General features: G+C 42.3%; 1 protein-coding gene across 4 annotated transcripts in view; it reads left to right on the top strand.

Annotated features, from left to right (window-relative positions):
- Positions 1–15002, top strand: part of ipcef1 (interaction protein for cytohesin exchange factors 1) — a 210973-nt gene that overhangs the window by 117834 nt on the left and 78137 nt on the right. For all 4 annotated transcript variants that reach the window (XM_068044818.1, XM_068044820.1, XM_068044822.1 and 1 more), the window contains exon 9: positions 6116–6479. In XM_068044818.1, the coding sequence (XP_067900919.1) occupies positions 6116–6479 (364 nt within the window). The remainder of the gene's footprint in view (positions 1–6115; positions 6480–15002) is intronic.

The raw sequence follows: 15002 nt of genomic DNA, 5'->3' as shown, positions 1-15002 counted from the left end.
TAGCCTTTGGTAATGATTGCCTTTGGAAGCATAGCACATAGGCTGAGGTACAAAAGAGTTTATGGTAATTCATAAAATCATGACAATTTCAGCACAGCAGGAGGTCATTCAAGCCATGATGGCTGGGCTCCTGCTAGCTGCACATTGAAAAAAATTATTAGATGTGTTTGCTAACCAGAGATGTGTTAATTGAGTATATTATGTGGATATTTCTGGACACCTAGGAGTAGTGCTCCTTAATTTGTCACTGTTGGTGCTAGACTGGCTAATATCGTGATTCAGATACCATTACTCTGTCTACTAAATTTATCCTTGTGTGTTTTTCAACGATAATTAGTTTGTGCAGTATTGTTGCTGCCATTTGCATTGGCAGAGGTGGAGCAGACAACAACTGCATGTTCTTGTTCACCTGAAGCCTGAGAGTTTGTGGCAACTATGAGCACAGTGACAAGTTCAACAAACTCAGCATGGCACCTTTCACTCCAGCTGCTTTAAATAAGTTAGAGGTCCACTGGAGAAACTTGCGTGTTTTAAATACTGTTCATAAAATGAGCATCCTTTGGTGTGCATGCGAGAATGAGCAATGAGGATAGTTGAAACCTCCTCTTTATATATCTTTGGCTTTAGGTTAGTTCCCTACCATAACTTATAATATGAGTCTTGAATAGGGAAAAAAAAAACATTTCGTGTGTTAGTGCATATCTCTTGGAAAATAATTGAAAAGACTAGGAGCTTCAGTTGATTACCATTCACTGCCCTTTCATCTCTGTGAATCCAACCAACACAGGATAAAAGTCTCCTTTTCTTTGACAATACAAGCCACAAAAGTGAAATAAGATGAGGCAATCTCACCTTAGCTCCTGGTGAATATGAGTGTGCAGAACATGGCAAAGCCCCAAATTCAGCATTAATGGCACCCTAAAAAGTCTTACTCAAAGGCTAATAGGATGACTAATTTGGCAAGTGAGAAATTTACACGATATAAGGGTGTTCTTCTAAGGTTGGGAAAAGACACGGTGTTAATGCAGAGTAGAGGGAGATTTGTTCTACCTCTAGTCATACTGCACCTGATACAGACAATGGTTGGAACTTTCAACTTTGGCAGGAGTGTAAAGTGAACAATATCAGATAGTCCGCCCATTAATGTGCTCTCTGAATTTCTGTTCCATTGAAGATGTACACCCCGCCGAAACTGAACTTTTCATCAAACAAGTGGTAAAGTCAGTTGAAGTGTTCTACTTCTGAGTACCAAAATCCTTTGGTTTGAGCACAAATCGTCAACAAATTACTTTAAATAAAAGAAAATGGCAGATGGCATCTTGGCGAATTCCTTTAATTAGTAAAATATTTAATTATTTTAAATAATGTGACAATTTTTTGAATATAATTTGATGATCTGCCCACTTAAATAATTTTTGAGAGGCGAAAGCACCACCAAGGTTGAAAAGTGTGAAATAAGACCAGATAAGTCAGGATTTCATGATTTGGTAATAACAAGCTTGGGTTTTAAAAGCCTAAACGTTGTAGGAGAACTGAAGATTGAGAAAGGTAATAGGTTTCACAGCAGAGATCTTAGAAAAGATTGATTTAGAGTAAGTGGTTGCATTGGGCTTTGATTTCAACATAACGAATGTGGAAGGAGGAAGAAGACTATATAGGGAATATCTGAACCTTAGCCAAGGATGAGAGGAAATTTCAGTGGAATGGTCATCACGCTAGTATAGGTAAAACAGGAACAGATGAGAAATGAGACAGAAAAGGGGGGAATTGAAATGTAAAAGTAAGATGACATCTCACATATCAGATGACGAGCTTTCTTTTTGCATCTGATTCAGAAATGTAAGAGAAGTGTTATGTTCTGGTCAAATATCAAGCATTATTCATGTTTTGGAAGAACTTGGGTTTCATAGTGAGTTGAGTTGTTGTGATAAGTGTTGGGCACAAATTAAGAACCTGAGCTTGATTGCAGGTTATCAGTGGAGAAAGAGTTGGGAGTTCCAGTTGTAGTTAAATGAAACAGTGATATCTATAATATGATTGATGAAAAACAGCCACAGAGAAGAACCATTTGGTAATGAAGAACAGTACAGCACAGGAACAGGCCATTCGGCCCTCCAAGCCTGCGCCGATCTTGATGCCTGCCGAAACTAACACCTTCTGCAATTCCGGGGCCCATATCCCTCTATTCCCTTCCTATTCATGTATTTGTCAAGATGTCTCTTAAACATCGCTATCGTATCTGCTTCCACCACCTCCCCTGGCAGCAAGTTCCAGGCACTCACCACCCTCTGTGGGGAAAAAAAAACTTGCCTCGCACATCCCCTCTAAACTTTGCCCCTCGCACCTCAAACCTATGTCCCCTAGTAACTGACTCTTCCACCCTGGGAAAAAGCTTCTGACTATCCACTCTGTCCATGCCGCTCATAACTTTGTAAACCTCTATCATGTTGCCCCTCCACCTCCGTCGTTCCAGTGAAAACAATCCGAGTTAATCCAGCCTCTCCTCATAGCTAATGCCCTCCAGACCAGGCAACATCCTGGCAAACCTCTTCTGTACCCTCTCCAAAGCCTCCACGTCCTTCTGGTAGTGTGGCGACCAGAATTGCACGCAATATTCTAAGTGTGGCCTAACTAAGGTTCTGTACAGCTGCAACATGACTTGCCAATTTTTATACTCTATGCCCCGACCGATGAAGGCAAGCATGCCCTATGCCTTCTTGACTACCTTATCCACCTACTTTGCCACTTTCAGTGACCTGTGGACCTGTACGCCCAGATCTCTCTGCCTGTCAATACTCCTAAGGGTTCTGCCATTTACTGTGTACCTCCCACCTGCATTAGACCTTCCAAAATGCATTACCTCACATTTGTCCGGATTAAACTCCATCTGCCATTTCTCCGCCCAAGTCTCCAACTGATCTATATCCTGCTGTATCCTCTGACAATCCTCATCATTATCCGCAACTCCACCAACCTTTGTGTCGTCCGCAAACTTACTAATCAGACCAGCTACATTTTCCTCCAAATCATTTATATGTACTACAAACAGCAAAGGTCCCAGCACTGATCCCTGCGGAACACCACTAGTCACATCCCTCCATTCAGAAAAACATCCATCCACTGTTACCCTCTGTCTTCTGTGACTGAGCCAGTTCTGTATCCATCTTGCCAGCTCACCTCTGATCCCGTGTGACTTCACCTTTTGTACCAGTCTGCCATGCGGGACCTTGTCAAAGGCTTTACTGAAGTCCATATAGACAACATCCACTGCCCTTCCCTCATCAATCATCTTCGTCACTTCCTCAAAAAACTCAATCAAATTAGTAAGACACGACCTCCCCTTCACAAAACCATGCTGTCTCTTGCTAATAAGTTCATTTGTTTCCACATGGGAGTAAATCCTGTCCTGAAGAATCCTCTCTAATAGTTTCCCTACCACTGACGTAAGGCTCACCGGCCTATAATTTCCTGGATTATCCTTGCTACCCTTCTTAAACAAAGGAACAACATTGGCTATTCTCCAGTGCTCTGGGACCTCACCTGTAGCCAATGAGGATGCAAAGATTTCTGTCAAGGCCCCAGCAATTTCTTCCCTTGCCTCCCTCAGTATTCTGGGGTAGATCCCATCAGGCCCTGGGGACTTATCTACCTTAATGCTTTGCAAGACACCCAACACCACCTCCTTTTTGATAATGAGATGACTGAGACTATCTGCACTCACTTCCCTAGGCTCATCATCCACCAAGTCCTTCTCCTTGGTGAATACTGAAGCAAAGTACTCATTTAGCACCTCACCCATTTCCTCTGGCTCCACGCATAGATCCCCATCTCTGTCCTTGAGTGGGCCAACTCTTTCCCTCGTTACCCTCTTGCTCTTTATACATGTATAGAAAGCCTTGGGGTTTTCCTTAATCTTGTTTGCCAATGACTTTTCATGACCCCTTTTAGCCCTCCTAACTCCTTGCTTAAGTTCCTTCCTACTGTCTTTATATTCCTCAAGTGCTTCATCTGTTCCTAGCCTTCCAGCCCTTACAAATGCTTCCTTTTTCTTTTTGACTAGGCTAACAATATCCCGTGTTATCCAAGGTTCCCGAAACTTGCCAAACTTATCCTTCTTCCTCACAGGAACGTGCTGGTCCTGGATTCTAATCAGCTGACGTTTGAAAGACTCCCACATGTCAGATGTTGATTTACCCTCAAACAGCCGCCCCCAATCTAAATTCTTCAGTTCCTGCCTAATATTATAATTTGCCTTCCCCCAATTTAGCACCTTCACCCAAGGACTACTCTTATCCTTATCCACAAGTACCTTAAAACTTATGGAATTATGGGCACTGCTCCCGAAATGCTCCTCCACTGAAACTTCGACCACCTGGCCGGGCTCATTCCCCAATACCAGGTCCAGAATGGCCCCATCCCTAGTTGGACTATCTACATACTGTTTCAAGAAGCCCTCCTGGATGCTCCTCACAAATTCTGCCCCATCCAAGCCCCTAGCACTGAGTGAGTCCCAGTCAATATTGGGGAAGTTAAAATCACCCACCACTACAACCCTGTTACCTTTACATCTTTCCAAAATCTGTCTACATATCTGTTCCTCTACCTCCCGCTGGCTGTTGGGAGGCCTGTAGTAAACCCCCAACATCGTGACTGCACCCTTCCTATTCCTGAGCTCCACCCATATTGCCTCGCTGCATGACCCCTCTGAGGTGTCCTCCCGCAGTACAGCTGTGCTATTCTCCTTAACCAGTAATGCAACACCCCCACCCCTTTTACATCCCCCTCTATCCCGCCTGAAGCTTCTAAAGCCTGGAACATTTAGCTGCCAATCCTGCCCTTCCCTCAACCAAGTCTCTGTAATAGCAACAACATCATATTTCCAAGTACTAATCCAAGCTCTAAGTTCATCTGCCTTACCTGTTATACTTCTCGCATTGAAACAAATGCACTTCAGACCACCAGTCCCGCTGTGCTCAGCAACATCTCCCTGCCTTCTCTTCCTCTTAGTCCTGCTGGCCTTATTTACTATGTCCTCCTCATTTACTTCACTCCCTGTCCTCCTGCTGTGGTTCCCACCCCACTGCCACACTAGTTTAAACCCTCCCGAGTGACACTAGCAAACCTTGCAGCCAGGATATTAGTGCCCTTCCAGTTTAGATGCAACCCGTCCTTCCTGTACAGGTCCCACCTGTCCCTGAAGAGAGCCCAATGGTCCAGATATCTGAAACCCTCCCTTCTAAACCAGCTGCTCAGCCACGTGTTTAGCTGCACTATCTTCCTATTTCTAGCCTCACTGGCACGTGGCACAGGGAGTAATCCAGAGATTACAACCCTATATGATAACTATTAGTTGTCCTAGAGAGAAATGAAATAACTGTATATTTGATGAAGGGACATGGAGGAGTTAAGAGTGCAGTGATTCAACTATTGTACTTTGAGATGCCCAGAGGTAATGTAAACTTAGAGTTGTGATCTAAATTAAATTGATGAAGTAGAGTAGAATTTTCAACAGAAGAGTGATTAGGACTGGCTGATGAATAGAGAAGATTGTTGATGTGGCAGAAGAACTGTGCAAGAGAGAGGCGAGAGTCTTGAGCAACCCTAAGTTGATGGCAAGATTCTAACCATGAGTCATCAACTACAGCATAGAACAAAATTTATGAAACTACATAGCTTTATTGAGACATCACTGAAACAGAGCACTGTGGTTCAAGTTCCACTCTAAGACTTGGGTTCATAATGTAAGGACTAAGTATGTTGCCTATTGGAGGAGATATTGTTCCTGTCGTTTAGGTGTATGCTAAAGATCCCATTGCATGATTCAAAGAAAAGCAGGAGTTCATCTGCTGTCTTGGCCAACGCTCCTCCCTCAGCCAGATTAATTAGTTATTCATCGACCAACCTTTTGTTAGCTGCCATGTTTGCTTATATAACATGAGTGACTTTCGTGTTTGTGAAGTCTTCAAGACATCTTTGAGAGATGTGAAGTGGTACTGGAAGAATGCAAGCTTATTTTTGTATATACATGGTAACTGGTTAAATATCTTCAAAAATTTAGATAAAATATGTAATTGAGAATAAACAGGACTTTGTTCTGGATTTTCTAATTCTTCAGGTACCTTCACTTCAGTCTTCATTTGTGTCCAGTGAAGCATCAAGTTCTTATTCTTCACCAGAGAGCACCAGTAGATCAACTGCATCTGCAGCTTCACAATCACAATATTTCAATCAGGAAAGACAATCGTGGCTTGAGATTGTTAATTCATCCTGTTCTGATGGGCACCAGTACCTAACTTCTGCTGTGCAATCTAGTGTGGAATCTTCACAGCAGGAAATATGTGAAAATGTAAAAGCCGAACTTAAAAGGATTACCTCTGGATCACATGAGAATTTGACTGCAGAAGCACCACCGTTCGTTCCTAGTGGGGAAGGTACTGAGACAGCAGAACACTTAACTGCTCTAACCACACCTGTGAAAGGTAAATGTATGCATTTAACTCATTTTATTTCCCAAAGATTTTCTCCCATTCTGTTGTGAAGGTACTATTTCATGTTTGAGGTAAGATTCTATTGGCATCAACTGCACCTAGATACCTTGACTGAGTGAATCCAGAAAGTGAACGTTGGAAAGGTTTTCAATGTTTGCGGCATCACAGCCAAGTCCAATCCTGCCCTCACTGCAAATCTACTTGCACACTTTTGTAGCTGAGATCATTTGATAGACATTGTGGTGGGAACACTGGCTGATTTGTTTTTTGATTCACCAGCTTTTGAAGCTCCTAGACAATGGCAATTTAACACTCCATTGGCTGAGAACAGTATGGCCAAGAAAAAGCAGGGATTGAAACTTTCTGACTTCTCTGGTCTGAATGATTCAATTCCACACTGGACAGTCTATTTATCAATGGAACCATCAGATGAGCTCTTATTTATGCCACTAACATAATTTCAAACATTAGCAGCTTAACTGAGATTGGGAACTCAACATCTGGAAATTGCAGGCTCGAATCAGCACCCTACCACTCTGATATAGCACAACTGTGCAGCAACAAGCTGCGTAACTCTGATGAATATTACACTTTATATGCATTTGATTTTTAATGATTTGAGCATGAAACTATGTCAGCATTCAAAGGTCACTTCAGTTATTCACCTACGTGTTCAGGCAGTCCTGCTGTTTTACAGGTTCAGCGTTTTGTTCAGAATATGGTTAATTTGTGAAATGTGTGGTGGTATGTTGTGGGATTGATATCAAGGAATGAGTTATAAGGCAGTAATTCCATTATGGGAAACCATTGACATTGATAAAACAAGCTTAGCGTGCGATATGTGTGAATTACGAAACTCCAGAGAAAATTACACTTGGAACTCTTTCCTAATATAAAATCAAAATACTGCAGATGCTGGAAATATGAAATAAAAACAAGAAATGCTGGAACCACTCAGCAGGTCTGGCAGCATCTGTGGAAAGAGAAGCAGAGTTAACGTTTCGGGTCAGTGACCCTTCTTCGGAACTGACAAATATTAAAAATGTCACAGGTTATAAGCAAGTGAGGTGGGGGTGGGGCAAGAGATAACAAAGGAGAAGGTGTAGATTGGACAAGGCCACATAGCTGACCAAAAGGTCATGGAGCAAAGGCAAACAATATGTTAATGGTGTGTTGAAAGACAAAGCATTAGTACAGAAAAGGTGTTAACGGACTGAATATTGAACAACAGCAAGTGCAAACATGAAAAAAAACAGTGGGTAAGCAAACTAAGATGAAATGAAATAAATGCAAAAAAATGCACCTGCTGAGTGGTTCCAGCATTTCTTGTTTTTATTTCAGATTTTTTTTGCATTTATTTCATTTCATCTTAGTTTGTTCAGTTTGCTTACCCACTGTTTTTTTTTCATGTTTGCACTTGCTGTTGTTCAATATTCAGTCCGTTAACACCTTTTCTGTACTAATGCTTTGTCTTTCAACACACCATTAACATATTGTTTGCCTTTGCTCCATGACCTTTTGGTCAGCTATGTGGCCTTGTCCAATCTACACCTTCTCCTTTGTTATCTCTTGCCCCACCCCCACCTCACTTGCTTATAACCTGTGACATTTTTAATATTTGTCAGTTCCGAAGAAGGGTCACTGACCCGAAACGTTAACTCTGCTTCTCTTTCCACAGATGCTGCCAGACCTGCTGAGTGGTTCCAGCATTTCTTGTTTTTATTTCACTCTTTCTTTCCTGTCTGTTTCAGTGAAATATGCCTTAAATGTTACTTGTCATGAAGTTAAGAGCTTTCTTTAAGATGAGAATAATAAGCTGCAATTTTATCCAGTGCACACAAACCACACAGGGTGAAGCACTGTGGGGAATTTTGTGCTGGCGGCGGGGGTCTCGATGTCGGGGGAAACTGATGCTGAGATCCCTGTGTCACTTCTTTTCCAGAAGGCCTGCCAAATTTAGTGCCAATCAGGCACTTAAGTGGACAGTGGCAGGCCTTCCATAGGATAGGGTATGGAGCGGTTGGCAGCAAGCGCAGGAGGGTGGCCCTAGAGGGCACCGCCCCCCCCCCACTTCCCGATGCCGGATCCCTCGTTCAAGTTCTAAGTACCTTTGAACGAGGGACCCCACCCCCACACAGAGCAGGGAAGCAGCTCGCACGGTTTTTCCTACCATGCTTCCCATGCGGCGACAGGACCGCCCGCCGCACGGGTTATTGTGGCTGTGGCGGGAAGAGGCTCTTAATTGGGGGTTAATTGCCCAGTTAAGGGCCTCAATTGACAGCAATTGAGGCCCTTACAGGCTGTTCACAGGCTTTCCCGCCCGGACTAAATTTCAGCGGAGGCAGGATGGTGGCGGCAAACCCCCACCACCATCCCACCTGATTTTATGCTCTCCCCACCTCCAAACCTGCCACGGGGGAGAGCATAAAATTTTACCCATTGTGTTTTCAATTCTTTTCAAGACCACTTTTCAGAAGCATGCATTGAACATAAAAGCAGGAACTGCTTGTAACGTCAGTCCCATAGAAATGATGTGAATTAGATCTGGGGTGGGGACTGGCAGTGGCAGTGCTAATGTACTATTTCAGTTTTACCTGCATAGCCTACCAGAGTCTTTAGTCATCTCTTCTCTTTTGGGCCTCCTTATCTCGAGAGACAATGGATACGCGCCTGGAGGTGGTCAGTGGTTTGTGAAGCAGCGCCTGGAGTGGCTATAAAGGCCAATTCTGGAGTGACAGGCTCTTCCACAGGTGCTGCAGAGAAATTTGTTTGTCGGGGCTGTTACACAGTTGGCTCTCCCCTTGCGCCTCTGTCTTTTTTCCTGCCAACTACTAAGTCTCTTCGACTCGCCACAATTTAGCCCTGTCTTTATGGCTGCCCGCCAGCTCTGGCGAACGCTTTAGTCATGGTGACTATGCATTTGCAGGAAATTAAACTCAGCAAAACAGTCAGTATTGGGGGTGTATTTTCATCCAAATTGTCCAGATTTACAATGTTTAATAGGACAAATGGGACAAATCTCTCTCCCTCAATATTTCCCGTTTGTCACTATTAACAAGACATGTCTGGATCTTCCCAGTGGCACCTTGGCAGCTCACTGTTTCAACGGTAGGAAAAGCTTACAAATCCAGAAAATAAATAATAAAATGAGTAATATGAAAACAACTAGAGGTAATTGTGAAATTTTGTAGTGTTTTGAGAATCTTTTCCTTTCATGTAACTGACTTCAGTGTGGAAGGATGAAAATGGCGCCAAAATGATGTTGGTTTAGGAGTACAATGTTGTGCTTGAACTGTATTGGTATTGTGAATGTGTCCTCATAATGTTGGTTTATAGCAGATTATGAGGATCACTTACATAATACTTAACTTATTAGATGGACATATTATGAAGGACTGTCTGAAATGGATCATGCCCAACATCTCTGACTTAATTTTAATCAAAAACTGATGTTTAGAATAAATGCTATGGGTGAAGTACTAACAGGCCTTGCACATGTTTATTCCCAAATGATTTTCCAAAAAATAGTTTTTTCTTTTTGCAAGCTTGTTAAAGTTAGTAATGAAGAACTTGTGCAGATTTCCTCAGCTGCAGTTAAATTAGAAATGGAATTTTGTACTTGGGTCATTCTATGGTTACACAGAAAATGAGTCATATTAACTAACTTGCCAGCAATGTACAGCATTTTTGAATCCAATTACATGTTTTTGAACCTCTATACCAAATTTTGGATAGGCCAGGTGAAGGTTGAGAATATTTTTAAATCACGTATCAATAGAAACTTATTTCTTTAAAATCCCTTATTATCTGTGTCTTACAGAAGTGGGAATTGCTTACAGGGACTTAGGAATCAAGCTGCCTCTCCACCCCTGGATAGCCTTTAAATTGCCCTTGAAGGTGTATCCTATGATATTGGTTTAAAATACAGATTAAGGGCACAGATTAAATCAGGCCATGAATTGAATCCAATTTTAATACTCAGCATAAAATGTGAGCTGTTATTCTGCCCCTTTAATCTGCCACTTCTGGTTCATAACTTTTAGCTTCATACTTAATACCGGCATGGTAATAACACATAACTATTCTCGAGTAAATGGTGGGTTTAATTCTTTATTAAATTGGATGTACTGGCCAATTCAGTATGTTGAGAAAACTCCATGTGCCAAATGAGAAATATTAATTTCATTGGTTAGCAACTTACATTGGACTTCACAGAATTACAGAATCGTTCCAGTGCAGAAGGAGGCCATTCGGCTCATCGTGTCCGCACTGGCTCTCTGAAAGAGCAATTCCCTCAGTTCCATTCCCCTCCCGTCTCCCCACAACCCTGCACATTCATCTTTTTCATATCACTGTCTAATTCCCTTTTGAATGTTTCAATTGAACTTGCTTCTACATGTTCTCAGGCAACGCATTTCAGACCTTAACCACTCACTGCTTAAAAAAGTTTTTCCTCATGTCACTTTTGCTTCTCTTACCAAATACTTTAAATCTGTGCCCTCTTGTTCTCGATCCTTTCACAAGTGGGAAAAGTTTCTCTCTATCTACTTTGTCCAGACCCCTCATGATTTTGAATACCTCTATCAAATCACCTCTCAGCCTTTTCTTCTCCAAGGAAAACAGTCCTAACTTCTCTAATATATCTTAATAACTAAAGTTGCTCACGCCTGGAACCATTCTCGTGACTCTTTGCTGTACCCTCTCCAATGCCCTCACGTCTTTCCTAAAGTGCGGCGCCCAGAACTGGACACAATACTCCATCTGAGGCCAAACTGGTGTCTTATACAAGTTCAACGTAACTTCCTTGCTGTTGCACTCTCTGCCCCTATTAATAAAGCCCAGGATACTGTATGTTTTATTAACTGCTCTCTCAATCTGTCCTGCCACCTTTAATGCCTTATGCACATATACACCCAGGTCCTTCTGCTCCTGCACCCCGTTTAGAATTGTACCCTTTATTCTATCCTGTGTCTCCATGTTCTTCCTACCAAAATGTATCACTTCACATTTCTCTGCATTGAAATTTATCTGCCACCTGTTTGCCCATTCCACCAACTTGTCTATGTCCTTTTGAAGTTCTACACTATCCTCCTCACAGTTCACAATGCTTCCAAGTTTTGTATCATCTGAAAACTTTGAAATTGTGCTCTGTCCACCAAGGTCTAGGTGATTTATATATATCAGGAAAAGCAAGGGTCACAACACTGATCCTTGGCGAACTCCACTACAAAACCTTCCTCCAGCCCGAAAAACATCCATTAACCACTGCTGGTTGTTTCCTGCCACTCAGCCAATTTCATATACATGTTGCTACCACCCTTTTTATTCCATGAGCTACAAGTTTGTTCACAAGTCTGTTGTGTGGCACTGTATCAAACACCTTTTGAAAGTCCATGTACACCACATCAACAGCATTGCCCTCATTAACCCTCCCTGTTACCTCCTCAAAAAACTCTAGCAAGTTAGTTAAACATGATTTTCCCTTAAGAAATCCATGCTGGCTTTCCTTAATTAACCCACATTTGTCGATGTGACTATTGATTTTGTCCTAAATGATTTTTTCTAGAAGTTTTCCCACCGCCAAAGTTAAACTGACTGGCCTGTAGTTGCTGGAATTATCTTCACACTCTTTTTTGAACAAAGGTGTAATGTTTGCAATTCTCCAGTCTTCTGGCACCACCCCTGAGTCTAAGGAAGCCAGAAAAACTGGTACCTCAGCCATGCTGTCTGCCTCCATGCGTAAACTGCGTTCTTGGTCCCTAATTGCTTTTAGCAAACTCTTACTATTTGTATGCCTATAGAAGACTTTTGGATTCCCTTTCATGTTGGCTGTTAATCTCTTCACATACTCTTTCTTTGCTGTTCTTATTTCTTTTTTACTTACCCTCTGAACGTTCGATATTCAGCCTGGTTCTCACTTGTATTATCAACCTGACATCTGCCATATGAACCTTTTTTCTGCTTCATCTTACTCTCTATGTCTTTTGTCATCCAGGGTGCTCTGGCTTTGTTTGTCCTTACCTTTCCCCCTTCCAGGAAATGTACTGAATTGTACCAAACTATCACCTCTTCAAAGGCAGTCAATTGTTCAATCATAGTTTTGCTTGCCAATCTTTGATTCCAGTTTACCTGGGCCAGATCCATTCCAACCCCATTGAAATTGGTCCTTCCCCAATTAATTATTTTTACTCTAGATTGCTCCTTGTATTTTTCTATAGCCAATCTAAACCTTACAATACTATGATCACTATCCCCTAAATGTTCCCATACTGATACTTAATCCATTTGTCCCACTTCATTCCCCAGAACCAGATCTAGCAATGCCTCCTTCTTCGTTGGACTGGAAAAATACTGATTTAGAGAATTCTCCTGAACACACTTTAGAAACTCTTCCCCCTGTCTGCCCTTTACACTATTACTCTCCCAGTCTATAATACGATATTTAAAGTCCACCATTATAACTACTCTATAGTTTTTGAACTTCTGTAATTTCCTTGCAAATTAGCTCCACTATATATTTCCCACTAGTTGATGGCCTATGGAATACACCCAGCAATGTAATGGTACCTCTATTGTTTCTTAGCTCTAAACAAATAGACGCTGTCCTTGACCCCTCTAGGACATCCTCTCTCTCCAGCAGTGTAATGTTAACCTTAATCAATCCTGCACTCCTCCTCCTTTTCTTTCCTATTTTCCCAAACACCTTATATCCAGGAGTATTTAGTACCTCATCCTGCCCCTTTGTGAGCCAGTTATCCATTACCATGATATTATATTCCCACATGCTTACCTGCATCTACAGCTCCCTATCCGTATTTACCACACTCTGTGCATTCGCATACATACACAGTAAACCCAATTTAGACCTTATTGCATTCCCTGTTAATCTAACCCCACCTACTACCTTACATTTTCTTACTTTAGTGCAACTCATCTCTCCCAAGTCTTTGTGCATCTTGGTTTTTCTGTCTAATGTTACCTACTGGTTCACATCCCCATGCCAAGTTAGTTTACACCTTTCCAAAAAGCACTAGCAAACCACCACCACCCCACCCCCACCACCCCCCCCAGCAGGGACTTTGGTCCCAGCTCTGTTCAGGTATAAACTGTCCTGCCTGCACAGGTCCCATCTCCCTCAGAACCGATCCTAATGTGCCTGGAATCTAAAGCCCTCCCTCCTGCACCATCTCTCCAGCTACGCTTTCATCTTCTCTATACTTCTATTTCTACACTCACTCTCTTTTGTCTGTCCCGGTGATTAGAACCAAGCACAGTTTAGTGCAAATTATGTTTATTCTACTGCTCCTGATTTATATTCCCTCCAGTACAGTAGTGCTGGTCACTCCCATAAGCAGAGGTAACAAAATTCGGCTCCATAGTGCATGTTCTTTTGGCCCTAGGAGTGCCATTTTGCCTCTAAAATCACGTCTGTAGCTTCTATGCACATTTCTGGTGCTAGCCTTGCTGAATGCCATTCTGGTGAGGCCATAAGCATGTATGCAGGTAGCGTCCACTGGAAGTATGAAGAAAAGGCAGATTGTGACATTAATTATCATGTAATATTGATTTGACAGCAGTGCTGATGTTTTAGAGCTTATCACTCCAGCTAACAGCCAGTTTTAAACTTGCACAGCTGAACATGCATTGAGTAGCAGGAAGGAACCCCCATCTGTGCTATTTAAAGGAATCATCACCTACTTTCAGGTTAGTTGCTGATTAATTTCTACTGGCTGTTGCTGTGATTGTAGAAGTGTTTGCTTGTTTCCAGGGTTGTTTAAAGTTACTGAAGACTACAGGGAGTGGTGTGACACATACTGTCGGACTTTCTCCTGACTTTAAGGATTCTGCACTAAGCCTTGTGCTCCAGAACTAACTACAACTCTACCGAAGCTGTTCTGGTATAGCTGCAACACTGGCATCTACCTGACAGTGTGGAAAATTGTCCAGGTATGTTCTGTTCTCAAAATGCAGGAAAAATCCAATCTGGCCAATTACTGCTCCATCAGTCTACTCTCAATCATCAGCAAAATGATGGAAGGTGTTGTCGACAGTGCTATTAATCAGCACTTTATCAGCAACAATCAGCTCACCGATGCTCAGTTTGGGTTCCGCAGGGCCACTAGACTTCAGACCTCATTACAGCCTTGGTCTAAATATGGACAGAAGAACTGAACTCAAGAGGTGAGGTGAGAGTGACTGCCCTTGACATCAAGGCTGCATTTGACCGAGTGTGGCATCAAGAAACCTGAGCAAAATTGAAGTTAATAGGAATTGGGGGGAAAATTCACCACTCGCTGGAATCGTACCTAGCACAAAGGAGATGGTTCTGGTTGTTGGAGACCAATCATTTCAGCCCCAGGACATAGCTTAAGGAATTACTTAGCGTCGTGTCCTAGGCCCAACCATCTTCAGCTGCTTCATCAATTACATTTCCTCCATCATGAGGTCAGAAATGGGGATGTTTGCTGAGAATTGCACAGTGTTCAGTACCATTTGCAACTCCTCAAATAATAA

Source organism: Heterodontus francisci, chromosome 13 (assembly GCF_036365525.1).
Source record: "Heterodontus francisci isolate sHetFra1 chromosome 13, sHetFra1.hap1, whole genome shotgun sequence".
NCBI lineage: Eukaryota > Metazoa > Chordata > Chondrichthyes > Heterodontiformes > Heterodontidae > Heterodontus > Heterodontus francisci.
Note: the sequence above shows the minus strand (reverse complement) of the source record. Positions and strands in the feature narration are given on the sequence as shown.